This window comes from Symphalangus syndactylus, chromosome 18 (assembly GCF_028878055.3).
Source record: "Symphalangus syndactylus isolate Jambi chromosome 18, NHGRI_mSymSyn1-v2.1_pri, whole genome shotgun sequence".
In the NCBI taxonomy this organism is placed as follows: domain Eukaryota; kingdom Metazoa; phylum Chordata; class Mammalia; order Primates; family Hylobatidae; genus Symphalangus; species Symphalangus syndactylus.
In genome coordinates this window covers 44,282,735-44,310,089 of record NC_072440.2, presented here as the reverse complement: position 1 = coordinate 44,310,089, position 27,355 = coordinate 44,282,735, and the positions used below count along the sequence as shown (strand labels likewise).

At 39.6% G+C, this 27,355-nt stretch overlaps 1 protein-coding gene across 2 annotated transcripts in view; it reads right to left on the bottom strand.

The window, feature by feature from the left end:
• Positions 1–27,355, bottom strand: part of PLPP1 (phospholipid phosphatase 1) — a 112,256-nt gene that overhangs the window by 53,603 nt on the left and 31,298 nt on the right. The window contains exon 2 of one of the 2 annotated variants that reach the window (XM_055253164.2): positions 13,617–13,771. The exons of the other annotated variant lie outside the window; for it this stretch is intronic. Coding sequence (XP_055109139.1) covers positions 13,617–13,771 — 155 coding nt within the window. The remainder of the gene's footprint in view (positions 1–13,616; positions 13,772–27,355) is intronic. 2 annotated transcript variants of the gene reach the window in all.

Below are 27,355 nucleotides of genomic sequence, written 5' to 3'. Positions count from 1 at the left end.
ATAAGCCATAGTGCCCAGCCAAAGAACCTCTATAATCTAATTTAGTCTACACAAAATAATGGAAATTTTACTGTCTACAAAGCATATTTCTGAATTGGTTGCATTTTCCAATAAACATTTCTTTCTTTTGGAATAGTATACTTAGTATAGAAATTAAATTTACGGGTGTGGTGGCATGCACCTGTAGTCCCGGCTACTTGGGAGGCTGAGGCAGGAGAATCACTTGAACCCAGGAGACGGAGGTTGCAGTGAGCCAAGATTGTGCCACGGCACTCCAGCCTGGGTGACAGAGTGAGACTCTGTCTTAAAAAAAAAAAAAAAGAGAGAGAAGAAACAAAATTCACATATAATAGGATTCGAGTCCAAAATTCACTAGGCTGTGTGTCCTTATTCTCAGAGAAAACATATAGGCCCAAATACACACACCCAAATGTATTTAGAAATGCTATTAACATGTATGTCCATTAATATTAAGGGGTTTTGTTCCCCCCGACCACAAAAACCACGTTAGAAACTATTAGATTTAGAAAAAAAGTTTGTGGGTATTTTTCAGTATAGTAGGGGAACAAAATAAAACCCTATACAAAGGATAATAGCCCACTTTAAGAAATGAAAATATTCATGTGGGCAAATACTAAGTAAATGCACTGTGCAAGGAATTCTGCTAGGTGCTACCAGGAATACAAATTGAATAAGGCACAGTACATAATTACAGCAGAGAATAAACTGAGGTACAAAAAACTCTTGAGTGTTCAAAAGAAGAGTTGGTGGTGCCTCTGAGTGTGATATTCGATAAGCCAGTGGTTATGAGAGATTCCATCTCAGCAGAAGGGGTCTAGGACAGAGACAGAGATTTGGGGATAGAAAGGGTCTCTAAAGTCACAGAGGTACAAAACACTGTACAGGATGTATATAGAGAGAAAAGAAGTGGAGGATGAGGCACAGAGCAACAGCAGAGGAAGATGAGGAGAGGAAGAAGATCCACTAAGGCAGACTTGATTGAGTAGGGTAAGGGCAGGTCAGGAGACAGTGACCTCACCATGGCCACATCAGAAAGAGATGGCATTCAGGAGGTGGAGATTAGTCCACAGTGCCCAATATGGCATCCAATGGGATTTCAATTGCCAGTCTTAGTAAAAGACATTTTAACAAGAAAGGGTAACATCCAGACTGCAAGTTTTGGTAAGGAAATATAAGAAAATAAGCATGAATCTACCACAAGTGTACACTATCCTGTTGAGAGAATCAAGAAAAGAGGTTGCCACCACCAAAGGCCTTAGAAATATTTTTAAATTGATAATAAATAATGGCCAATATTTGCCATTCCTCATATAAGCCTATGAGGTTTTTTTTTTTTTTTTTTGGAGACAGAGTTTCGCTGCTGTTGCCCAGGCTGGAGTGCAATGGTGCAATCTCGGCTCACTGCAACCTCCACCTTCTGGGTTCAAGCAATTCTCCTGCCTCGGCCTCCAGAGTAGCTGAGATTACAAGTGTGCACCACCGTGCCCAGCTAATTTTTTTGTATTAGTAGAGATGGGGTTTTACCATGTTGGCCAGGCTAGTTTCAAACTCCTGACCTCAGGTGATCCACCCGCCTCAGTCTCCCTAAGTGCTGGGATTATAGGCGTGAGCCAGTGTGCCCAGCCAAGATGTATTGAATCAATGTCATTGGGTGCCATTTCATTTTCACTATCTAAACCTAAATACAGACCCCTGGAAGGGGATGAAGAAAAAGACCAAACCACGGGTTGTTCACTGACCCACCTAAGGCTCAAAAAGAACAGTTCTTTCAGATTCCTGTTCTGGAAATATATGAATTTTAACAAAAACTGAGTAAGTCCAAGGTGGCAAACAACATTGAGCCATGTACAAGGAAGACTGGCTGAAGAAGAAGCTGAGAACAAAGCAGGTCTACAGAGGAGGAAGTAGTGACTAGCCTGGTCCCTGAATGGGTGAAATGGGAAAGTAGCTCTGGTTCCCCATTGCCAAAAGGCCTCAGTGATCTTGCTGTTTGGGGTTATCAGAGCACCTTTTACCCTTTTCAACAAAGCCCAATTTTACTTAATCTAGTTAGAATTTCTACTCCTTGAAACCAAGAGAGACAAAGCAAAAACAATTATAATTTAACCATTCCTCCTACTTTGAGAGCATGTAGGTTATTTTTAATTTTTTGATTACCCTATGTGATGCTATAGTGAACATTTCTGAATACAAATTCTTGTTTGCATTTCTAATTATTTCCTTAAGATATATATGTATGTGGAATTAAAAGATACAAACATTAAATCCTTGATAAACTATTCCAAAAGGGTTAGTGCACACCACCAACTTACTTCACCAGACACAGTGTACAAAAGTGTGGAGAAATGCAAACATTTAAATAGATACTTGATGTTAACTTTGACATTTACTGAAGATTTTAAGGCAAAAGTGAAAGAGTTCCCTTTCTTCGTTTATCAATTCAAGTTAAAACCCTTTTCCTTTTACCTGAAAGATTATATCTCTAAATCTCTTTCATCATTTCTCAAATGACTACCCTTGTCAAACACTGTTTCTCTTATTACTTGAGCTGGCAAAATTCATTTTCACTCTCCCTTTTTTTAAGTTGAGGTATAATTTACATCCCATAACATTCATCCATTCTAAGTACATATAAAATTCAATGGTTTTGGTAAATTTATATAGCTATGCAATATCACCACAATCTAGTTTTAGAACATTTTCATTATCCCCCAAATTCCCTTGAGTCCATTTGCATTCAATCCCTGCTTCCACTAACAAACCCAGGCAACCACTCATCTGCTATCTGTCTCTACATACATTTGCCTTTTCTAGACATTTCATATAAATGGAATTACACAATATGTAGTACTTTATATGTGGCTTTTATCACTCAGCATAATGTTTTTGAAGTTCATCTGTGTTACAGCATGCATTTTGTTCCTTTTTATTAATGAATAGTATTCAGTTGTATGTATACACCACATTTGGTTTATCCACTCACCAGTTAATGGACATTTAGATTGCTTCCAGTTTTGTGCTATTATGATTAATCCTATGAACATTAATATACAAGTATTTTTGTAGATATGTTTTCATTTCTAATGGGTAGATACCTACAAGTGGGACTGCTAGGTCATACGGTAAGTTGATGCTTAACTTTTTAAGAAATTGCCAAACTGTTTTCCAAAGTGGTTGCACCCTTTTACATTCCCACATTCTGCTTTTTGATACATTCACTAGTCAGCCCATGACTCAGGTTCTCTGCATAGTAAACTCATACTCAGCCATAAATAAACACAACTTTCTATATTTTACCAGCAAATATTTATAATGGTTCAAGACAGAGTATGTGATATGGTAACTTATTGCTTCCACAAACCAAATACCACAAGAACACTTCGCCATCCTTTATTAGAGACAGGAAAGGACAACATATGAACATGGTCCCACCACATCTTCTTTAACTTCCTCTTGCACAAATGCTCAGGATCTTGGAACCATAATACCAATACTAACAGTTTTAGTTAGAAATATTGGTGCTGGGGTATCCAGCAAATCCGGGAAACTGGTTAAAAACTCTTTTACATGTGAAGGGAACTCTTCTAATATTAGGGAAAATTACAAAAATGCCTTCACAAAATAATGTTTTAAAGATCACCTATATATAGCATCATGGATATATCGTTCCTTTTTGTTGCTGAACAGTATTCCATTGTACGAATCTAACACATAACAGATGCCCAGGAGAGAGTGGCATGCACAGAGAGACCACAGTAGCAAATCACTAAGGGATACACTGCCTTGGGGATAACAGCAGCTGGCAACAGTCTGAGAAATCCTGACACACAGATGGCAGGCGCCTTGGGATTTACTGAGATCAGGTACCACCTCAATAGTTTGGAAGAAAAAAAGGCCCCATAGGCAGACCGAAAGACCCATGGAATAGAAAGAACTGTGTCTACTTGTGAAATATTTCAGGAAATACATTCTTCTCTTAATGCCTGAACAAGGAGAGAAGAATGTGGATGGAGGCTAGAAGCCTGAAGAACCCGGACATATAAGCCAGACTGTCAAATAATGGAGCTATTACTATTTTGTTAATAAAATTGCTCATAAGAATTGAGAATCAGTACTTTCCACAATGCTGTGGATAGGAAATGCAGCTACACATGAGAATAAGTAAACAAGAAAATAAAACTTTTTTCCAACCTAAGAAACCAATCTTCACAGTACTATATTTCTACAATTCTAAGAGGCATTTCCCCCATACTTTAAGATATCTCCAAAGGGGGAAAGACATATATATATTTATATTTATATTTTTATAAGATCTATAAATATATATTTATTTATATAAGATATATCCAAAGGGGAAAATATATTTATAATTATATTATATTTATATTTAAATATTATATTTAAATTATATATATTTATATTTCCCCCTTTGGAGATATACATCTATGATATATATATATCATATATAGTATACACACACACACACACACACACACACACACACACTTATCTCCAGTCAGGATATGCATTCAATATAAGTCTCCTTTTTTCCCCCCTGCCCCCGAAAAACTGTTTTAATGAGGTATCTGACAGCAAGAGATGACTCGGAAATACGGTCAGTTTCCACAGAGTTAAGCTGAATTTTCATGGTAGTAGTCATTATCAAACATAAACAACAATCTTATTATATTTAACATTTTGTAGTTTTTCATAAAATTTTCTACCTCAAGTTATTAAACACCTACCATATGCCACTAAGATTACAATGGTGAGCAATACAGACCATCTCTACTCTAGTGAAGATTATTGTCTTACTGCCTATAGAGGTGAAAATAAGAAATGGCAGCACAGCGCCTATGTCCCCATGAAAACAAGGGAGAAATGACAAACAAATGTGAGCAATAGACTGTTTGGATACCAGCTTCCTGCACCAGTACAAGAAACGGACAGCAAGAGAGATGTGCCATGCCATAAAACCTAACCAACTCCAATCTCCTCTGCCATGCAGGGTAAAATTCTAAAGCCACTTTGCCATAAGAACACTTTACTTATATAGTACTTTACACCTTATAAAAATAAACTTATTAACCCACTCATTCTTTCTTCCTCAAGACTAGCAATTTCTTATTACCATTTAAGTAAGCTATTCAAAATAATAAAAATCACACCTCAGTTACCTGCTTTGTGGGCAGCCTCTCTAAAAAAATATTATTTTTTCAAACAATGTACCAAAAACAGAGAATTTCAGAAAATCCACATATCTATAGTAAATAATCTCCCTCATCTTCCAAAACATTATCAAATCCCAAACTTTACAAATGTGGTATTCCACAACAATTCAACCCAAAAAATGTATCCTGTGTTATTTCCTCCAGGTGTTAACAAAGGGAGTAAAAGTGATTTTTTAAAATTAACTTAGGAGCAATTAGACTACCAAAATTAATAAAAAATATTTCTTAATATTTCTTAAAAAGTCGTATTTTATCCTTTAAAATTGTGAATATTGTCTACTTAATATAAGTGAAAATCTGAGTAATCAATGCCAGAAAAATGCAAGTGCTTAATGGTATACAAAAGCTAGACATTTTTCGATATGCTAACACACAAACAACATCAGTTGAAAAGGATAATTCAAAGTACATTATTAGAGGCTAGGTGCAGCGGCTCATGCCTGTAATCCCAGCACTTTGGGGAGGCCGAGGTGGGCAGATCACATGAGGCCAGGAGTTCAAGACCAGCCTGGCCAACACAGTGAAACCCCATCTCCATTAAGAATACAAAAATTAGCCAGGCATGGTGGCACGTGCCTGTAATCCCAGCTACTCGGGAAGCTGAGGCACAAGAATTGCTTAAACCTGGGAGGCAGAGGTTGCAGTGAGCCAAGATCGTACCACTGCACTCTAGCCTGGGTGACAAAGGCAGACTGTCTCAAAAAAAAAACAAAAAACAAAAAAACTACATTATTAGAAATTTTGGGTTGAGAGGCTATTTCCATTTCTGTATTTTTTACACTTAGAATGACTTTGCAAAAATCTCCAACCAAAAACTATAACAATCCACATCCTAGAGTAAAGGAATTTTAATAGACCAATACTTGGTCTATTAAATGGAGATATAATGGAATTTTAAATAATGCATATTTCTGAATTAACCTAGAACAAAGTTTTTTTGCATATTAAGATATGTTTACATAGATGTTCTCCTACAATGAGCTACGAACTCACTATGAAATGCACACTTAAGATAAAGTTTATCATTAATAGACAGTGACAAAGGCTCTTTAGTTGACTAAACATTAGTTAACCAGCTGTGAACCCTCTTCTCAACTAGGCCTCAACCTTGGCCTTTCATGTCAGCCTGTCCTTGTGTGGTGTGCAAGCACAGGACGGGCCCAGTCTTAGCAAAAGTCCTGCTAAGTCAGCTAAGCAAGAAGCCCCTCGTCCTTGACATCTGAACACCCTTGATATATGATTAAATTCCTCATCCCCCACCTTTGATATATAAATCTTTGGCCTGCCTTAACAAGAATCTCCTACCCTTGATGTCTCCTCTTCGTGATTTTCCATCCACTTATTCCCCTTACCCATAAATCCCCCTGTGATTTTCCATCCACTGGTTCCCCTCACCCGTAAATCCACCCCCTTCTCCTTGTTATAGTCAGAGTTGAGCTCTCCACTACTGCACTAGGTGCAATAGTCTTGAGTAAAGTTTTCCTTACCATTTTAACAAGTATCAGAATAATTTTTTTCAATAGAAACCCATATTAGATGGAAAGTTTCCAACTCCTAAGTAAACTTGGGTTGGCAGATTGAAAGGAAACAATGAAAACTTTTTTAAAAAATATTAAATTGTATCAAACCAACATTTGAGTGCTTTAAACACTTTCCAGGTACCAAGGCTATAGAGTAAAAAATACAGAGACTGGGGTCTACAACAAAGAATCTGGCCTTTGTCCCTGGAAGAGAGACTCTAAAACCTTAGAATCTCCTGAGTAATAGGAAGGTCTTTGTTATTCTTGAGCCCCTTAGTTCACACCTGGGTTTATGCTAATGAATGACTCAGGATGGGGGCTGGTCACACTAACCATGTGATTAGAGGGACAGGGCTTTAAACCAGCTCAACCTCCAGGGAGGTGAGGGGAACTAGAGATCAAGTTCAATTGCTTGGCCAATGATTCAATCAATCATGACTATATAATAAAACTCTAATAAAAACAATGGACACTGAAGGTTGGAGGAGCTGCCTGGCTGGTGAACATATCGATGTGCCAGGAAAGTGACACATCTTGATGCCATTGGGAGAGGACAGAAAAGCTCTACATTCAGGCTGTCCCCCACCCTGAGACTTTGACTGTGTATCTTAATTTGGCTCATTCTGATTCTTTATAATAGAACTATAATCATAAGTAAAATGATTTCCTGAGTTCTATGAGTTGTTTTAGCCAATTACTGAACCTGACAGGGTCACAGGAACCCCCAGAGTTGCAGCCTGGGGAACTTCAAATTTGCACCTGAAAACTACAGTGAAAGCAGTCTTACTGGGGACAATGACCTTAAATCCGTGGAGTCTCATGCTAACTCCAGGTGGTTAGTGTCAGAATTGAATTACAGCATGCTGCAACACGCGAGACAAACTTTCCACATTCAAGGAGTTACATGGGTATGTGTAGATCCACTCAGGTTCATAGACAACCAATCACTTCTAAAAAGCCTAGTCAGCTACATAGGTTGCTGAGCCACAGGACGAGGAGTGAAGTTTGATTTACTGTGAAATCTCAAAACATAGTTATTTTCATCTTTTTTTTTTGCTTTTGGCACTTTCTTAGAAACAGACGAAATCCACACACATAACAGTTAAGCTTCCACAATACTATGTACAAATGGGTATATAGTTAAGGCATTTAAACTTCAGGTATATGAAAATGAAAACAGAAAAATTTCTCATGGGTTTTTAAAAAATAAAAACAGGCTTCCTTATTTGAAAAAAACAATGTTTGAGGGAGGGGAAAAACAAAATATAAGAGATAAAATGAAAATATCTCATATACTGATAATCCCACTATTCAGAGAGAACCATTACTATTTTTCTCCCTCTCAATATATTACAAAAATCTTTCTATGTCAACATTATCAAAAATTATGAAATGAACATCATAGTATTTCATCACTAGAATAAATCATAAAACAGTCCCCTACAGCTGAACTTACTTATTTCTAATTTTCTTCTATAAAAAGTACCGTAATCAGCTGTCTTGCAACTAATTGTCTACATGAAACTTTTATTTCCAGGATAAATTCTTTCCACTATAATTTATAGGTCCAACAATATACTCTTTTTAATGCCAATTTATACCCCTGCCAGATTTGTGTATGAGAACACCTGTTTTCTATGCTTGATAAGCTGGGGAAGTTCTTACCTTTGCTACTGTGACAGGCCAAACTGTGTTCTCAGTGTTGCTTTAATATGAACTTTGATTTCTTAAGACTTAGTCTTAAGAAATGCTAAATGTTAAAGCATTTCTTTATATTTCTCGGCAATTTTCTTCTACTGACAGCTTTCTAGTCATGCCCTTTCCCCATTTTTCTTTGAGGTAGTCATCTGTTTTTCACTAAGTTATAAAATATATAAAGTGGCTGGGTGTGGTGGCTCACACCTGTAATCTCAGCACTTTGGGAGGCCGAGGTGGGCGGATTGCTTGAGGTCAGGAGTTCAAGACCAGCCTGGCCAACATGGTGAAACCCCATCTCTACTAAAAATACAAAAAATTAGCCAGTTGTGGTGGCAAATGCCTGTAGTCCCAGCTACTTGGAAGGCTGAGGCAGGAGAATCACTTGAACCCAGGAGGCGGAGGTTGTAGTGAGCTGAGATCACACCACTATACTCCAGCCTGGGCAACAGAGCCAGACTCCATCTCAAAAAATACAATACAATACAATACAATACATAAAGTGATTAAGGCTTGGTCAGGCGCGGTGGCTCACGCCTGTAATCCCAACACTTTGGGAGGCCGAGGCGGGCAGATCAGGAGGTCAGGAGTTTGAAACCAGCCTAACCAACATGGTGAAACCCCATCTCTACTAAAAATACAAAAATTAGCCAGGTGTGATGGCACACCCCTGTAATCCCAGCTACTTAGGAGGCTGAGGCAGGAGAATCGCTTGAACCCAGGAGGTGGAGGTTGCAGTGAGCCGAAATTGCACCATTGCACTCCAGCTTGGGCGACAGAGTGAGACTCCACCTCAAAAAAAAAAAAAAGTGATTAAGCCCTTCTCACAAACATCCATGTACATTTCCAGTTTAGGTCACCATGAATAATACAATCACTCTTTAGAAAAAGTTTAATAAGTTGGTCACAAGCATTGGCTATACTGTTATTTTAGACTAAGAATTTTTGCTAAAAGGTTATGCCATACAGTAACCATCACTTAAGAAAAGCAACTACTTACAGTCAGTACTCAAGTCAATTTAAAATAGCCTATTAAACATAGGTAAGTTTTCTATCCTGAAACTACAAATTTTTTAATTTAGACAAAGTATATTATTCATTGCAACATATGGTTTGAGATTTAATACTAACTTTATTGTTACTATCATTACTCTGAAAGTTTGCACACAAAAAGTCTTACCTTTTTCTAGAAATATAAGAATTTATAAAAGTAAATGTATAATGAATTACCAAGGGAGAAGGTAGAACTACACAAAGCCAAAAATGATGGAAAAAAAAAGTCTGGTGTCAAATCTAATACGGATCATTAAAACCAAAAAACAAAAAAAAAAATGTAAAAGCCAAATAATGCAGAAATCTATAGTTTTCTGAATATGGCACCTTTCTGGATAGCTAAAGAAGAAACAGTAAAGAATATATTTCTTTTTTTTTTGAGACGGAGTCTTGCTCTGTTGCCCAGGCTGGAGTGCAGTGGCACAATCTCGGATCACTGCAAGCTCCGCCTCCCGGGTTCACGCCATGCTCCTGCCTCAGCCTCTCCGAGTAGCTGGGACTACAGGCGCCCACCACCACGCCCGGCTAATTTTTTGTATTTTTAGTAGAGACGGGGTTTCACCGTGGTCTCGATCTCCCGACCTTGTGATCCGCCCGCCTCGGCCTCCCAAAGTGCTGGGATTACAAGCGTGAGCCACCGCGCCCGGCCAGAATATATTTCTTAAAAAGATTATGAACCTCGCATTGTAAAAATAAATCACTGCTTTAAAATATAGATTTTCTATTACCCCAAATCTTATTTCTGATCAAATTATATGGCATATTATATGAAAGTTATGTTAAGCATAAATAGTTCATTTTATAGAAAATAAATTATTTTCTACATATAACAACAGATGTTATACACGAACTATTAAAACAAACAAATCTACCCTAAGAATTTGCAAGAATCCCTTCCTGCACATTCAAGCACATTTAAGGCCCAGAAACTGGCCAAATACTACTTCTTTAATTAAAAATAAATTGGCATTAGGCCAGGCGTGGTGGCTCACGCCTGTAATCCCAGCACTTTGGGAGGCCGAGGCTGGCGGATCACCTGAGGTCAGGAGTTCCAGACCAGCCTGACCAACATGGTGAAACCCTATCTCTATTAAAAATACAAAAAATTAGCTGAGCGTGGTGGTATTGCACGGCAGTTGCAGCGAGCCAAGATCATGCCACTGAACTCCAGCCTGGGCAACACGACAAGACTCCATCTCAAAACAAACAAATAAATAAATAATTGGCATTAAAATATTTTTCCAGGTCAATTCTAACAGCAAACTCACAGGAATTAGTCAAAGTTTGATACTAAGATTGATACAAAGATTGATACTAAGTCTTTTTCCACTCCTTAAAAAAAAAATTTAGCCCTATTGCTATTTAAGCTGCTTGATATTATAATACTATAACTAAAAAAAAAATTGTTATAAGCAAAAAAACAAAGCACAAAACTAAATCTGTGGTGTGCTCATAATGATATAAAAACTGTCAAACTAGATTGGGTGCAGTGGCTCACGCCTGTAATCTCAGCACTTTGGGAGGCCGAGGCAGGTGGATCACCTGAGGTCAGGGGTTCGAGACCAGCCTGGCCAACATGTAAAACCCCGTCTCTACTAAAAATACAAAAATTAGCCAGGTGTGGTGGTGCGTTGCCTGTAGTCCCAGCTACTTGGGAGGTCAAGGCAGGAGAATTGCTTGTACCTGGGAGGCGGAGGGTACACTGAGTCAAGACTGTGCCACTGCACTCCAGCCCGGGCAACAGAGTGAGACTCCATCTCAAAAAAATAAAAATAGAAAAACAAACAAACAAACAACAACAACAAAAAACCTGTCAAACTAAAGAAAACATCAAAATGCTACCAGTAGTTGTCTTCAGGTAGTAGAACTAAGGGCTATTTATTTTCTCTTTCTACTTTATAATAATTTTTTTTAAATAAAAGATTATGGGCCAGGGGCATGTTGCCAGGTGGTCAACACAGCAAAACCCCATTTCTACTAAAAATACAAAAATTAGCTGGACGTGGTGACAGGCAACTGTAATTCTAGCTACTTGAGAGGCTGAGGCAGGAGAATCGCCTGAACCCGAGCTGAGGCGGGGTAGATTGCTTGAAGTCAGGAGTTCAAGACCAGCCTGGCCAACATGGAGAAACCCCATCTCTACTAAAAAATACAAAAATTAGCTGGGCATGGCGGCACATGCCTATAGTCCCAGCTACTCAGGAGGCTAAGGCAGGAAAATCACCTGAACCTGGGAGGCAGACATTGCAGTGAGCCAAGATTACACCATTGCACTCCAGCATGGGCGACAAGAGCAAAACTACATCTCAAAAATATATATGTATTATTATTACAATTAATTTATTCACTTTCAAGCAATTATCTCCTCAAATACAGGGGCAAGTTTTTCTTAAAAATGAAACTTTATCTGGCAACAGTTGCTCAGAATCATGGCTACCACAACTACTTAGTACTTCATATAGTACAGTAACACCATCTATTGTCATCCAAGTGGCAGTACTTCCCTGCACACGGTTTCTCCTAAGCTGAATAGCTAAAATTTAAGTAACCAGTTATGGTGGGATGTATTTCTTAGAAAAAGAAGTATCTCCTTAAACTAAATGCTAGATTTTTCTCTAATTTTACTCCCATAAAAGTAGCTATAATCAAATTAGAATTGTAAGAATATATTAATACTTATACCTCTTAGAACATAATAAAATCCTGGACCCCTTCGCCTTCAAAATACTGAGCTGAAGCCCATTAGAAAAAAATCTACCAGACAAAAAGGCAAAATGAACTCAGATATATAAACTGGAAAAACAAACAACTAGGTTACTATTCTTAGCCAATTTGGAGACAAAATAGAGAGAGAAAAGCCAGCTAGTCCTAAGGCAGAACAAGGCTACTGAGTTTACTGAGACACTAAAGTTTTGTAAGTCATATATCTAGGAAAGGCAAGTAACAACACAGGTGGCCAGAGGAGAAATAAGGTGTGATATGCTGCACTGCCAAGACACTCAAGGAGGTAAATCTTCACCTTGCTCCTTCCCTTCTATTTCCAAGTCACATAAATGACAATAGCAAGATTTAGGAATGAGAGCCAAGGGTAAAGAAAGTAGACATAATATCCCAAGTGGCAATCTTAACCTAGTTTGTGAATCTTAACCTAGAATGAAAATTTTTAATTATTTAAAACAGTGAAACCCAATATTGTCCTACAAACTGATGAACTATCTGAAGGACAGTACAAAGTAAGAAATAGTGACTTTTCTTTTCCGTTTTTTTTTTTGTTTTTTTTGTTTTGTTTTGTTTTGTTTTTTTTTGAGATGGAGTTTTGCTCTTGTTGCCCAGGCTGGAGTGCAATGGCATGATCTTGGCTCACTGAAATCTCCACCTCCCGGGTTCAAGCAATTCTCCTGCCTCAGCCTCCCGAGTGGCCGGGATTACAGGCATGCACCACCACACCCGGCTAATTCTTTATTTTTAGTAGAGACTGGGTTTCTCCATGTTGGTCAGGCTGGTCTCGAACTCCTGACCTCAGGTGATCCACCCACCTCAGCCTCCCAAAGTGCTGGGATTACAGGCGTGAGCCACCACACCCGGCCAATAGTGACATATCTTAATGTATTCTGATAATTTTATTTAGCATATATATTTGTGGTCTTTCTGCTGAGTTTGTTTTCTCAAATTTAATATGCAAACGTTTTCCTTTTTCATGGCCTCAATTTCCACTTAACAGTATGATAATACAAGCACAATCTTAGTTTCAGCTCTGCCATACAATAGCTTACTGGGCTTTAACAAGTGTCTGGACCTAAGTTTCTTCGTTTGTTTACTGAGAGGATTTGGTCCAATGACTCAAAAAGACTCTCCTATTCAAAAATAATCATTCTATCATTCTTCAGAATGACATCAAGTTGTTCTGGGTAACATCCACCTTTAACTGGAGAAACACTGCCTCTGGACTAAAACGGTGGGTATATTCCTCAAGCAATCATTCACCATATCAACACTGGTGAAGACAGTACTGTGGATTTACCCCCGCCCCAACTCCATACTTCATCCAACCTCCAGCACAACAAACCCATCACTACCTACTTATTAATTTACTTACAGAGGAAATGGGCAAGCCAACCCCCACTAGGATGAGGACAGTGGATGTGACGGTACTGTCATGGTACGGATAGTTGATGCTGTTGTCTTTACAGAAAAAGCCTCTCTGAAATGGATATATTTGGCCCAATTTTAGAACAGCCATAGGCATGGAAGCTGTTGGGGAAGGGAAAAAAAAGACACACATGATTAAATTCAATTCACTTCATTAGGAAGTCTACTGAATGGGATGCAAATCCTAGCCATATTTTGCCCTCTCTGGAGATGGATCTCCATTATACCCAAGGGCAAAGATTAAGAAAATCATGCAGCATCATTTGCTTGTCCATATCAGCCCCACCTTTTTCCAAGTATAAATACTATTACTTGCATTGACCTCCGATTTTAGAAATAATCAATAAAAGAGACTTCCACAAGGAGGAGAGCAAAATTGGCCCATGGAAAAATAAAGCTGAGAAAACAGGAAGGTTTTCCATTTTGCATTCTGTAGTTAATTCATTTTTAATTGAATTGCTTTACATTAAACTGTGTTTAAGAAAAAAGGCAAAATTCCATAAATAAATTCAGTAATTAATATCATAACAACCAAATGTCATCCAGGAGAAGAAACGTAAAAATTTAGGTGGCTCATGCCTATAATCCCAGCACTTTGGGAGGCCAAGATGGGCAGATCACTTGACATGAAGAGTTCAAGACAAGCCTGGCCAATATGGTGAAACCCTGTCTCTACTAAAAACACAAAAATTAGCCAGGCATGGTGGTGTACACCTGTAGTCCCAGCTACTAGGCAGACTGAAGCAGGAGAATCGCTTGAACCCAGGGGGCAGAGGTTGCAGCGAGTCAAGATTGCGCCACTGCACTCCAGCCTGGCCAACAGAGCAAGACTCCATCTCAGGAAAAAAGAGAAAAGAAAAGAAAAAGAGAAAGAAAACGACAGAAACCACAAGTATATATTCAGTAATAAAAATAGAAAGAAAAAGCCTTTTATTTTCCAAAGACAAACAAACACCTGGTTTTATTAGCCCTGGCAAGGCTCCAAAACCACTTTTAACAAGTTACACCGAAATAATTTTCAGTTGAAATTTTGCACCTAAATAAAATGACCCTGAAAGACCAAAGTTAAATAATTTAAATTAGTGGCTTCTTAAGATATTCAAATTTACCATGCTTTTAGGCTTTGTTTTATACAATTCAAACATTCAAGCATCTACTCACTCACCATATGCACAATACTAAGCCATACTTAGGGAAGACAAATTTGTATAAAACAAATACTAAATTCAAGAATCTAAATTGTATTTGTAGAAAAAGAATGTATACCCAGTAAATTGTTTAAAAAGAAATCCCAAGGTAGATTTTTTGGGGAAAATGATGAAACTGTTCTGTATCTTGATTGAGACGGTAATTCCACAACTCTTTTATTGCATGTAAAGTTAAGAAGAAATACCATAAAAGGCAGAAATATGCCATAAAAATAGGAATATAATTACTAAAATGGCATAGAAGGACCTATAGGAATTCAGAGGTCAACACAGACTTGAGGAGTTAGAAAAGACTATTAAAGAAGAGGCAACTGAGTTGAACGTGAAATGACAGGTAAAACACAAGCAATAGGGAGGAGCTCAGGGAGGCAGACCATTTAGTGGTAGAGGGAGGCAGGGAAGCATGAGAATTGCATCAACAAGAGCACAAAGGGAATGAGCAAGAAGTTTTCAAGGTACACACATTTTGTAGCCAACATGTATTGCATGCTTGCACATGCGGGGAATTAGGCCACATAGATTAACTCAATCCTTACCTCACCTCTGTGAAGTAGGTATTATCACTACCTGCTTTTTTCATGTAACGTTGTTGAAGCTTAGAGAAATGAGGAACATTGCTGAAACTAGGAAGTGGTGGAACCAGGATTCCAACACAACTCTTCCAGAGTTAGGGAATATACAGCCTCCCGTGGAGACAAGTAATCTGGCTAGGTTAACAGGTTATAACTGCAGCAAGGAAGATATGATTGGGAGAAGGGGAACCTGTCCTTTAAAAACCTCACTCAGTATAATACATGTTGTGTTCACAATAAGAACTCAAAGTAGGCTGAGTATAGGTGGGTCACACCTATAAACCCAACATGTTGAAAGGCTGAGGCAGGAGGACCCCTTGAGTTCAGGAGTTCAAGACTAGCCTGGGCAACATATTGAGACCTCGTCTCTACAAAAGAAATTTTTTAATTGGCTGGGCATGGTGGCATGTGCCTGTAGTCCCAGCTACTCAGGAGGGTGAGGCAGGAGGATCCCTTGAGCCCGAGAGGTAAAGGCTTCAGTAAGCCATGTTCACACCACTGCACCCCAGCCTGGGCAACAGGACAAGATCCTGTCTCAAAAAAAAAAAAAAAAAAGAACTTTCAGTTCCATAACTGAAAGTTAATGGAACAATGTATTATTTGCTATATATTACCTCTGAATTCTGCAATTCTATGGTTTTCATGGGAATAACAGTGCTTGAGATTTTTGTGTTTATTAAAAGATTATAGGAGTCAGGCATGATGACTAACACCTGTAATCCCAGTGACTCGGGAGGCTGAGGTGGGAGGATCACTTGAGGCCAGAAGTTCAAGACCATTCTGGGCAACACAGCAAGACCTTGTCTCTAAAAAATATTTTTAAAAATTAGCTGGGTGGCTGGGTGAGGTGGCTCATGCTTGTAATCCCAGCACTTTGGCAAGCCGAGGCGGGTGGATCACGAGGTCAGGAGATCAAGACCATCCTGGCTAACACGGTGAAACCCCGTCTATACTAAAAATCCAAAAAATTAGCTGGGCGTGGTGGCTGTAGTCCCAGCTACTCGGAAGGCTGAGGCAGGAGAATCACTTGAACCTGGGAGGCAGAGGTTGCAGTGAGCTGAGATCGCGCCACTGTACTCCAGCCTGGGCCACAGAGCAAGACTCCATCTCAAAAAAAAAAAAAAAAAAAAATAGCTGGGCATAGTGGTACACACCTATAGTCCACATATTTGGGATGCTGAGGCAGAAGGATCACTTGAGCCCAAGAATTCAAGGCTACGGTGAGCCATGATTATGCCACTGCATTCCAACATGGGTGCAAAGCAAGACTCCCAACTCCAAAGAAAGAAAAAGGATTATGGGTTTAAAACATTTGGAAAGGATGTAAGTTTGTAGGAAATAAAATATCACTGTCCTCTTTTGCTCAGGGTCAACAACATGGTAAAACGAGGAATTTTAGAAGTTAACTTCCAGGAAAAAAAAAAAGGGAGACAGCAAGAAGAAACACAAATACTTACAGTTTTGAAATAATCTACTAATTAGGTGATAAGTAGTGTGTAGATAGTGGAAACAAAATAGGATGCACAGAAGAATGTTTTGAATATAGAAATGATACAAAACTTGAGCACTGATCACAAATGCTGAGGCAGACCTGAAGATGGCACTTCAGGGTTTGGACATATGAAGAATGAAAGTTCCATTGATAGAAATGAGAAGTTGCCAGGGAGAGCTCATTTATGGTGGAAGAATATTAGTTTAGCATTGAGAGTACTGCCTTTGGGGCAATCTGGCGCCTCCCTAAATGCTCAGCCTCATCTTCCACCATCCCCTTAAGGCTCCAATCACACTGAACCACTTGCTGTTGCCGAAACATACTGTTTTCAAAACCCTAGGTTTCATAGGGATTTGAAATGCTCAGCCTTCTACTGCAGATAGTTGCTCTCATTTCTCCTTCAAGTCCAAGCCAGGTACTCCCTTCTTATCTGTCCCATGGCACCATGTACATATGTCTATCACACTGTACTTTAACTTTTTATGTGTGTGTCAGCAACTCTGAGGGCAAAGGCTACCTTTATCATTTTTGTGTCCTTTGTACCAGGCACACAGATCCGAACAAAAATTTATTGGCCAGGCGCGGTGGCTCACGCCTATAATCCCAGCACTCTGGGAGGCAAAGGCTGGCAGATCATGAGGTCAGGAGTTCAAGACTAGCCTGGCCGACATGGCGAAACCCTGTCTCTACTAAAAAAAATACAAAAAAAAAAAAAAAAAATTAGCTGGGCATGGTGGCGGGCGCCCAAAATCCCAGCTACTCAGGAGGCTGAGGCAGAAGAATCGCTTGAACCCGGGAGGCGGAGGTTGTGGTGAGCTGAGATGGCGCCATTGCACTCCAGCCTGGGCAACAAAAACAAAACTCTGTCTCAAAAAAAAAAAAAAAAAAATTTATTAAATGGCTAAGTGAATAAAATTCAGGGTAAAGATCAGAAGTAGAGAAAGATGTGTAAGTTGTTGGCATTAGAATTTGCAACTTAAGCTAGGAGAATAAAACAGTTCTTACAGAAGGCAAATCAAGACTAAAGAGACAAAGCAATCAGCTAAGGACTAATATCCACAGAGAAAACGTGAAAAGAGGCTTTAGGAGGAGAGGAAGAAAGGATGCTCACAGGCTCCAAGGGGCAAGGGCTGTGTCTGTCTTGTTCAGCAGCATAGTCTGGCCATTCTTTAAACAAAAGAATGAATGAACAATAGAGAAGTAGGACGATGTTGTGATACAAAAACCAAAGCTCAGAGTATCTAGTACATGACAAATCTAATATATCAAATGCTAAGACATCAAGGAGCATGAGAACTGGGTAAAGGCTGAGGTCTTTACTGAGAATATATTATACCATCTCCACTAATACAACAATGGTATCTTCATAAAGAAACTTAGTATTGAGCATTGTTCAATATTGGGTTGTCATTGTCTAAGCATCCCTTTCTTCAAGTTAACTATGTCAAAATTATGTCCCCTATTGTTCATATGTATTACACACACACACACACAGAGGCATGTCCGTCCCTCCAGAGTAAACAGATATCACTATTCCAAAAAGCAATGGAATAGTCTTTATCTGCTACTGAGATCATTTTTGTTTTGTTTTGTTTTTGTTTTTGTTCTTGTTTTGAGACAGAGTCTTGCTCTGTCGCCCAGGCTGGAGTAGTGCAGAGGTGCGATCTTGGCTCACTGCAACCTCCGCCTCCCAGTTTCAACTGATTATCCGACTTCAGCCTCCTGATTAGCTGGGACCACAGGCACATGCCACCAAGCCCGGCTAATTTTTGTAGTTTCAGTAAAGACGAGTTTTCACCATGTTGGCCAGGCTCATCTTGAACTCCTGCCCTCAAGTGATCCACCTGCCTCGGCCTCCCAAAGTGCTGGGATTACAGACATGAGCCACCATACCTGGCCAAGATTATTTTTAATGTTAATTTTTTAGAGTAGTGATGAGAGTTCTGTGTTAGAGTTAGTGTTCTAAGAAGATTCTTCTCTTTATAAACACTTTCTTAGGACAGATACACTTTTTCCTTAATACCTAAAGAATATAGATACTGTTCTGACCCTAATCATAGTTCTAGGATATTTTTCTCTTAATTAAAATTTCCTTAAGAGGAGTCACTTTTAAAACTATGTAATAACCGCCGGGCGTGGTGGCTCACCCTCTACCTGGGACTACAGCTGCTATCAGGCAGCCTTCTCCACACAGCTTTCTTTTGAGGTAGCACTCCTTCTCTTTGCACTTCAGGTCTATGGGGAATATTCCCATCCTCTCTGTTGCTAGCCCAGGATACTACAATATCTCTTGTTGATTTTCTAAACTCTGCCCACTTATTTGTGAATACTTGTTTCATTTAATCCTCTTCAAATTATCCAGCTTGAATATGCCATCTGTTTCCTATCAGGGCACATACATATTTTGATCTTGCTAAACACAACTGTTAGGCATGTATGTCTGCTCTTAGTGCACTACTCCTGTGACATGTTGAGGAAAACAGACACATGAATACCTGGATAGATGTAAACAGATGTTCCCATATTCTCCTCAATTCAGTGATAATTGAAATCTCTTCCATTTTATTAAATATATGTCATATATACTTCCTCAAATATGTGCTATTACAAAATATTCCAATGGAATAAATCTAAAATGCATTTTACAAAGAGAAAGACTAAAGTAAATCAATGTTAATCCCTAATATGTAGAAGGTAAAGAAGTACTAAATTTATTTTGAAAAGAATGAAATAAAAATCAAGTTATTAAAGTGACTACACTGATTCGTGTACTCACTCCCTCAATTTTCTCTAAAGATCTCATTTCAGACATTTAAATGAATATTATGCTACACAACAGAGAAACTCAGATGTCCATCCCCTCCTTATTCATTCAAACATTTACATTGCCATAATATGGCAGCTGCAATGCCAGGAAAGAAGAAAGGAAAAAAGACTGAAAGAGGGGAAGAATGAAAAAGACCTCAAAGAAATTTTTTTTAAGAGACTGGGTCTTACTCTGTCACCTAGGGTGGATGGAGTCCAGTGGCATGATCATAGTTCATTGTAACCTTGAACTCTTGGGCTCAGGCAATCCTCTCACCTCAGCCTCCCAAGTAGCTGTGACTACAGGCATGTGCTACCATTCCTGGCTTTATTTTTTTTTTGGTAGGGACAGAGTCTCACTATGTTTCCTAGGCTGGTCTCAAACTCCTGGACTCAAGCAATCCTCCTGCCTCAGCCTCCCAAAGTGCTGGGATTACACATATAAACCACCATGCCCAGCCACCACAGAACTTTTAATAAAAGAGGGAAATCAGTACTACAGGAAAATAACACAGCTGTAACTGCAAGCATGACTGACATTTAGGTTTGGGCAACACAGCCATCAGGATCCCAGCAGGAAACAGATAGCACCCTCAAACTGGGTAATTTAAGGAGAGTTTAAGAAAGGGACTATTTACAAGGTGTGAAGGGTGTGGGCACAGTCAAAAGATAGTGCAACCTCCTGAAGCTGCTATCATCTACAGACTTGAAAAGACAAAGAGGGCCCCATGATACGAGCCATGGCCTCTGGGAGAGCCAACATGACATGATCTTGCAGGAGGAAGCCAGGCAAATAAACACAGCAACTCTACTCTCCTCCTGCCAGTGCCATCCATTGTCCAAACCCATCTAGAAGCCAGTCTCAGGCTCCTGAGACTGAGGGCAGGGAAGGCAATGACAGAAAGCAGGTCCACAGGGGCAATGGAAGATAAGCAGAACCAGGAGGGAACAGAAGGTAAAGCCAGTTGGGGTCTCAGTAGGGAGCTGAAACCTAAAAGTGAGTAACTCAAGAGAGATTAATAAAGGGGCTATTTATAGAGTCTGTATTAAGACTACATATTAAGAACATTGGGTTTTATTCTGTGGGTACAAGGAGACACAATTCCAATCTGTGTGCTACAGGAGCGGCTGTGAAAAGAGCCGCGTAAAGAAAAAAACAGTGTGAAGACAGAAATACTAGTGTATATTAGAGATGTTAAGGGCCTGAAACAAAGAAATAACAGTGGGAACAGGAAAAAGAGACAGATTCTAAAGATGTTTAGGAAGTTATTCCTACAGAACTGTGGATCGTGTCTGTGTATATACAGATGTGTGTGTATCTAAAACACACACACACCTCTTCAGCCTTTGTTGTATCTGCAAAATATAATTTCCATTTTTCCCTTTCCCTAATTACCACCTAATAACATGCCCTGCATAATCTTGCTTACAGTAAACATTTCAAATAATATTTATGGAATGAATGAACAAGTGAGCAAAGCTTCTGAAACATATAAACAATAATCTTATGTAACCATAAACTTAGATCCTGAAAAGCTGTATGTGACTTGTCACACCAAAGGGCTCAAGTTCAAACAAACCAAGAAGAGACAAAAAAAAAAAAAAAGGGTGAACAATCTGAAGTCCAAGAACACGCTAGGGAAGCACTTACAATTCTATACTCTAGCAACTCTTTCTCAAGCTGTTTTCCATTGGGAACACACACTGCTAACAAAGATAAACAAACTGAATATACCCATGTTAACTGCTCAAACAAATTCGTAAATCACAAACTACTGGAATCTTGAAGGCAATTTGTGTACACTCCAGCATTATCTCTAAGCAAAGCTTCAAATATGGCTACTGTAGAAGCACTTCTCTCAGCAGCACCCCTCACTCTTTCCTCAATGAGAAAAGAAGTTGAGGCCCCAACTGCATCCTCTTTACTGATCAACCCAAAACAGAGATCCACAAACTCCCTGCAGGAAAGTAGAGGGATAAGATTTCCAAAGGAGATGCTGAAGAGTAAAAAGCAATCACACTTCAAAACAAGACTTTACAAATAATTAACAACAGCTCCAGATCCATCCTATTCTCTTCTCTAGAACCACTAGAAACTCTCAGATCTGAAATTGCATCACAGATTACACACCTACATATCCCACTCCATGATACACATGTTGAACTTCCTATGTCCATATCCATCCTCCACATCCTCAGAGTTAGCAAACGAGTTAGATATCTATGACTTTGTTCCAAGACTCCCATGTAAAAAGTTTTCACATACTACACAAGTTTACAGTATACAATATACTATGCACTCTCAGTAAAAAGGACAAATTATAATGTGGTCTCCTATTCACCAGTAAAAAATATCCGCTCTTACTGGAAGCACCTAAAATAATCGGGCAGCCTACCTCACAAGACTCTTAAACAGCAATCCTGCTAGTCTCAGAGCAATTTATAAACCTAAATGAGAAAACACAAACATGCTCCAGAGAAAGGTTTGCTTTATAACTAAAAGATTCATAACATGGTTGTTCATGGATGTGAACAACTCCATGAATCCTCAGACTGTGAGTCTTTAGAGTTTCACTACTCAAAAACATAAATAAATAGTTAATAATCTTATGTGGCCCTTCTCATATATGTCCAAGAAGAATGGAAACAAACATTGACTGAGCACCTATTATAAGTCACCACAATGCTAAGGTACTTGCATATATACCTGAAATATAAATATATTCTTATAGGAATATATTTATATTTATATTTCAGATATCCTACCATAAAATCTGGGAATATATTCATATATCAGCTATCCTACCATAAAAGTATATTTCAGGTATCCTACCATAAAATCTGGTAGAATATATTTCACATATATATTTATATCTCAGATATAAGAGATATAAGAATATATTTATATTTCAGACATCCTACCATAAAATATGGAAAAATTAAAAATTAAAAACAAAAAAAAATCAATGAGTATAGATCATAAAACCAGGCAAAATAAGTAAAAACATTATATATGGTATAATTTGATTTCTCTAAAATTTTTTTTTATTTTTTTTTTTGAGACGGAGTCTCGCTCTGTCACCCAAGCTGGAGTGCAGTGGCGCGGAACTCAGCTCACTACAAGCTCTACTTCCCGGGTTCACTCCATTCTCCTGCCTCAGCCTCCCGAGTAGCTGGGACTACAGGCGCCTGGCTAATTTTCTGTATTTTTAGTAGAGACGGGGTTTCACCGTGTTAGCCAAGATGGTCTTGATCTCCTGACCTCATGATCCACCTGCCTCGGCCTCCCTAAGTGTTGGGATTACAGGCGTGAGCCAACACGCCTGGCCTAAAGTTATTTATGTTTATATATAAATAAACATTGGGAAGTCTGGAAAAACATATAACCAACTTCTAAGTAGTTATCTTCAGAGATGGTATTTTTTTTTAAGCCAGTCAAATTTAATAGTGGGGGTTAAATACTAGAGATGGTACTAATACAAATCAAATCAGGGAGAAAACTTATTTTCTACTGTATATACTTCCATGTTTGAATATTTTATAATAAAACAAAAGACCAAAATCATCACATTTGAATTTTTATTCTGTGGGTAGCAGGGAGACACACAATCCAATCTGTACTCTAATTGAGGGGGCTGTGAAAAGAGCTGTGTAAAGAAAAAAACAGTGTGAAGACAGAAGAGAGGGCAAGGCCAGAGGCAAGAAATACTAGTGTATATGAGAGATGTTAAAGGCCTGAAACAAATAATGGGGGGAAAAGGAAAAAGAGGTAGATTCTAAAGGTGTTTGGGATGCTCTATCACAATAAAAACATTTTTTATTTCCTGAAATTATGCCTGTAACTTACCTGAAATCATCCATACTATCCTTTTCCGGAAATTAATCATAACAATTTATCTGAAAAAGTCCTACCTATAGTAAGATTGAAACTAGAGCAATGGAAAAGTCTATTTTCTTACTCTGTTAAAACACAAAGCAGGAGGCATGGTGGCTCACTCCTGTAATCCCAGCACGTTGGGAGGCCAAGGCGAGTGGATCACAAGGTCAGGAGTTTGAGACCAGCCTGGCCAACATGGCAAAACCCTATCTCTACTAAAAATACAAAAATTAGCTGGGCACAGAGGCGGGTGCCTGTAATCCCAGCTACTCAGGAGGCTGAGACAGAAGAATCACTTGAACCCAAGAGGCAGAGGTTGCAGTGAGCTGAGATCATGCCATTGCCTCCAGCCTGGATGACAAGAGCAAGACTCCGCCTCAAAAAAAAAAAAAAACAAACAAATAAACAAACAAAAAAACACAAAGCAGTAAAAACTAACCTTTAGCTTTTATGCCTAATTGATAGGTTCTCAGAGAAGTAGCCCTACAGTAAAATAATTACTTTTGAGGATTTTCCCTCTCTTGCAACTTTAGAGATCTATGATGATTTCCTTAAAAATGTATGAAACAAAGCTAATTTATTTATTTATTTTTTGAGACAGAGTTTCACTTTTGTTGCCCAGGCTAGAGTGCAATGGCGTGATCTTGGCTCACTGCCAACTCCAACTCCTGGATTCAAGCAATTCTCCTGCCTCAGCCTCCTGAGGAGTTGGGATTACAAGCATGCGCTACCAAATCTGGCTAATTTTGTATTTTTATCAGAGACAGAGTTTCTCCATGTTGGCCAGGCTGGTCTGGAACTCCTGACCTCAGGTGATCCACCCCCCTCAGCCTCCCAAAGTGCTGGGATTACAGGCGTGAGCCACCGTGCCCCGCCACTAACTTTTTAAATTGGAAATTTTGTTATAACATTTTGGGCCTTCCAGACATGCTTACAGAGAGAGGAGAAATAACCTTGAGACTCAAGAGTTCAGTAGAAGGGGATAAATACAAGCCATAACAGTGCTTTGATTCAGTCACCACTTCTTGAAAAATCTTATAAAATAATGGCACTCAGGCAGATCATTATGAAAGAGTGGCACTGTCTTTTTAATTATGTAAAAAGCAAAAGAATATTACTCTAGTAAGCCTTTCAAGTTTTTTACTTTCAAATATCAAAGTTAATTATGCATTAATATAAACCAGCTTTAGTCTGATGGGAGAAAAAGGAAAGAAAATACATAATTTTATTTAGGACAGTGCTAGCCAATAAAATTTTCTGTGATAAAAGAAATGTCCAGGCTGGGCGCGGTGGCTCACGCCTGTAATCCCAGCACTTAGGGCGGCTGAGGCAGGCAGATCACGAGGTCAAGAGATCGAGACCATCCTGGCCAACATGGTGAAACCCTGTCTCTACTAAAAAGACAAAAATTAGCCGGGCATGGTGGTACACACCTGTAGTCCCAGCTACTCGGGAGGCTGAGGCAGGAGAATCGCTTGAACCCAGGAGGTGGAGGTTGCAGTGAGCCGAGATCGTGCCACTGCACTCTAGCCTAGTGACAAGAGTGAGACTCCGTCTCAAAACAAAAATGTCCAATACAATGTCTTGTCCAATGCGGTAGCTACTAGTCACATGAGGCTACAGAGCTCTTGATATATGGCTAGTGTGACTGAAGGACTGAACTTTTAATTGTATTAAATTTTAATTAATTTAATTTTAAATTGCTACATGCAGCTAATGGATCTCATACTGGATAATGCAGATCTAGGGGGTTAAAAATAAACTGACAGGCTGAGCATTAAATTTCCAAAACATATTAACACAAGGCACTAATTTTGATTCCAGAAACATAAGAGGGAATAATTATAAAGTACTTGAGTAAACATAGGTTTTATTGTGAGCCAGTGGTCAGAAAAAAAACTCCCCCACGTGCATACATTTAGTTGCTTCCTCTGAAGAACCTATCACTGCTGCATCCTTCAAATTTTAGAATCCTGAGCTAGCTTCTCTTTTCAGGCAATGACGCCTTCATGTAAAGGGAAGCAAGAGGGCCAGTCAAGTATGACTGGCTACCCTCCTACCTCTCTCACCAACCTTGGGTCTTCCCTATTCTTTTGTCCTGGGGTAAATAAAACCTTTCATCTCTAACCCAACAGTGTCTTCTTGTCTTCTGGCTGTCCAAAGCTGCCCTTTACAGTATCGCATCTCCACTGCAGCTACCAACTGCTTCCTCTTAGTCCCAGAACTGTTCCTACCCTCAGGTGAGGCCAAAAATGCTTGGCTTAGCTGTATACAAACTATAATAATCAAAGGCATTTAAGGTTTTGTAATTCATACCAGGTATTACAATATTTATGCTTATAACATATCATGTTCAGTAGTTTTAAGTTGCACTACATTAAAAGTCAAATCCTGATCTTAGTATATTGCCTGGTCATCTGGCTGTAATGCGAGGAATTATAAGGAACACCAAATCTCACTCAAGTGGGAAGTAGTCATTACTATTACAGCAGGAAAAAATAAATTACTTCCTGTTAAGCTTCTCAATTTATCTCAACTAATGAAGTCTAAAATATTGTTTCTTGGCCGGGCGCGGTAGTTCATGCCTGTAATCACAGCACTTTTGGAGGCCGAGGCAGGCAGATCACCTGAGGTCAGGAGCTCAAGACCAAACTGGCCAACATGGCAAAACCCCATCTCTGCTAAAAAAATACAAAAATTAGCCTGGCATGGTAGCATGTGCGCCTGTAATCCCAGCTACTCAGGAGGCTGAAGCAGGAGAATTGAATCCAGGAGGTGGAGGTTGCAGTGAGCAGAGGTGGCGCCACTGCACTCCAGCCTGGGCAACAGAGAGAGGCTGTCTCAAAACAAAGGAGAGGAAGGGAAGGAAGGGGAGGGGAGGGAGGAGGGGACGAAGGGGAGGGGAGAGAGGAGGGGAGGAGAGGGGGCAGGGGAGGAAGTAGAGGGGGGAGGAAGTGGAGGGGGGGAGGAAGGGGAGAGGGGGGAGGAAGGGGAGAGGGGGAGGAAGGGGAGAGGGGGCAGGAAGGGGAGAGGAGGGAGGGAGGGGTGGTTCTTAATTTCTTGGGGATCATGGACCTCCTTAAGACTAATGGAACGGGTGCGGTGGCTCACACCTGTCATCTCAGCACTTTGAGAGGCAGGCGGATTGCCTGAGGTCAGGCAATTTTGTATTAAAAATACAAAAATTAGACCAAGCGTGGTGGCTCACGCCTATAATCCCAGCACTTTCGGAGGCCGAAGCGGGTAGATCACAAGGTCAGGAGTTTAAGACCACCCTGGCCAAGATGGTGAAACCCCGTCTCGACCAAAAATACAAAAATTAGCTGGATATGGTGCCAGGTGCCTGTAATCCCAGAGACTCGATAGGCTGAGGCAGAGAATTGCTTGAACCCAGGAGGCGGAGGTTGCAGTGAGCCGACAGTGCCCTACTGCACTCCAGCCTGGGCGACAGAGACTCGGTATCAAAAAAAAAAAAAAAAAGCCAGGGATGGTGGTGCACACCTGTTGTCCCAGCTACTTGGGAGGCTGAGGCAGAAGGAGAAGCGCTTGAACCCAGGAGATGGAGGTTGCAGAGAGCCGAGACTGTGCCACTCACTCCAGCCTGGGAGACAGAGCAAGACTCCGTCTCCAAAAAAAAAAAAAAAAGACTTTAATGAAACTAGGGACCCTTTCCCCAAAAACAAAATTTTTTTTGCTATGCAGGGCAACATGCACCTACATACACATATACAC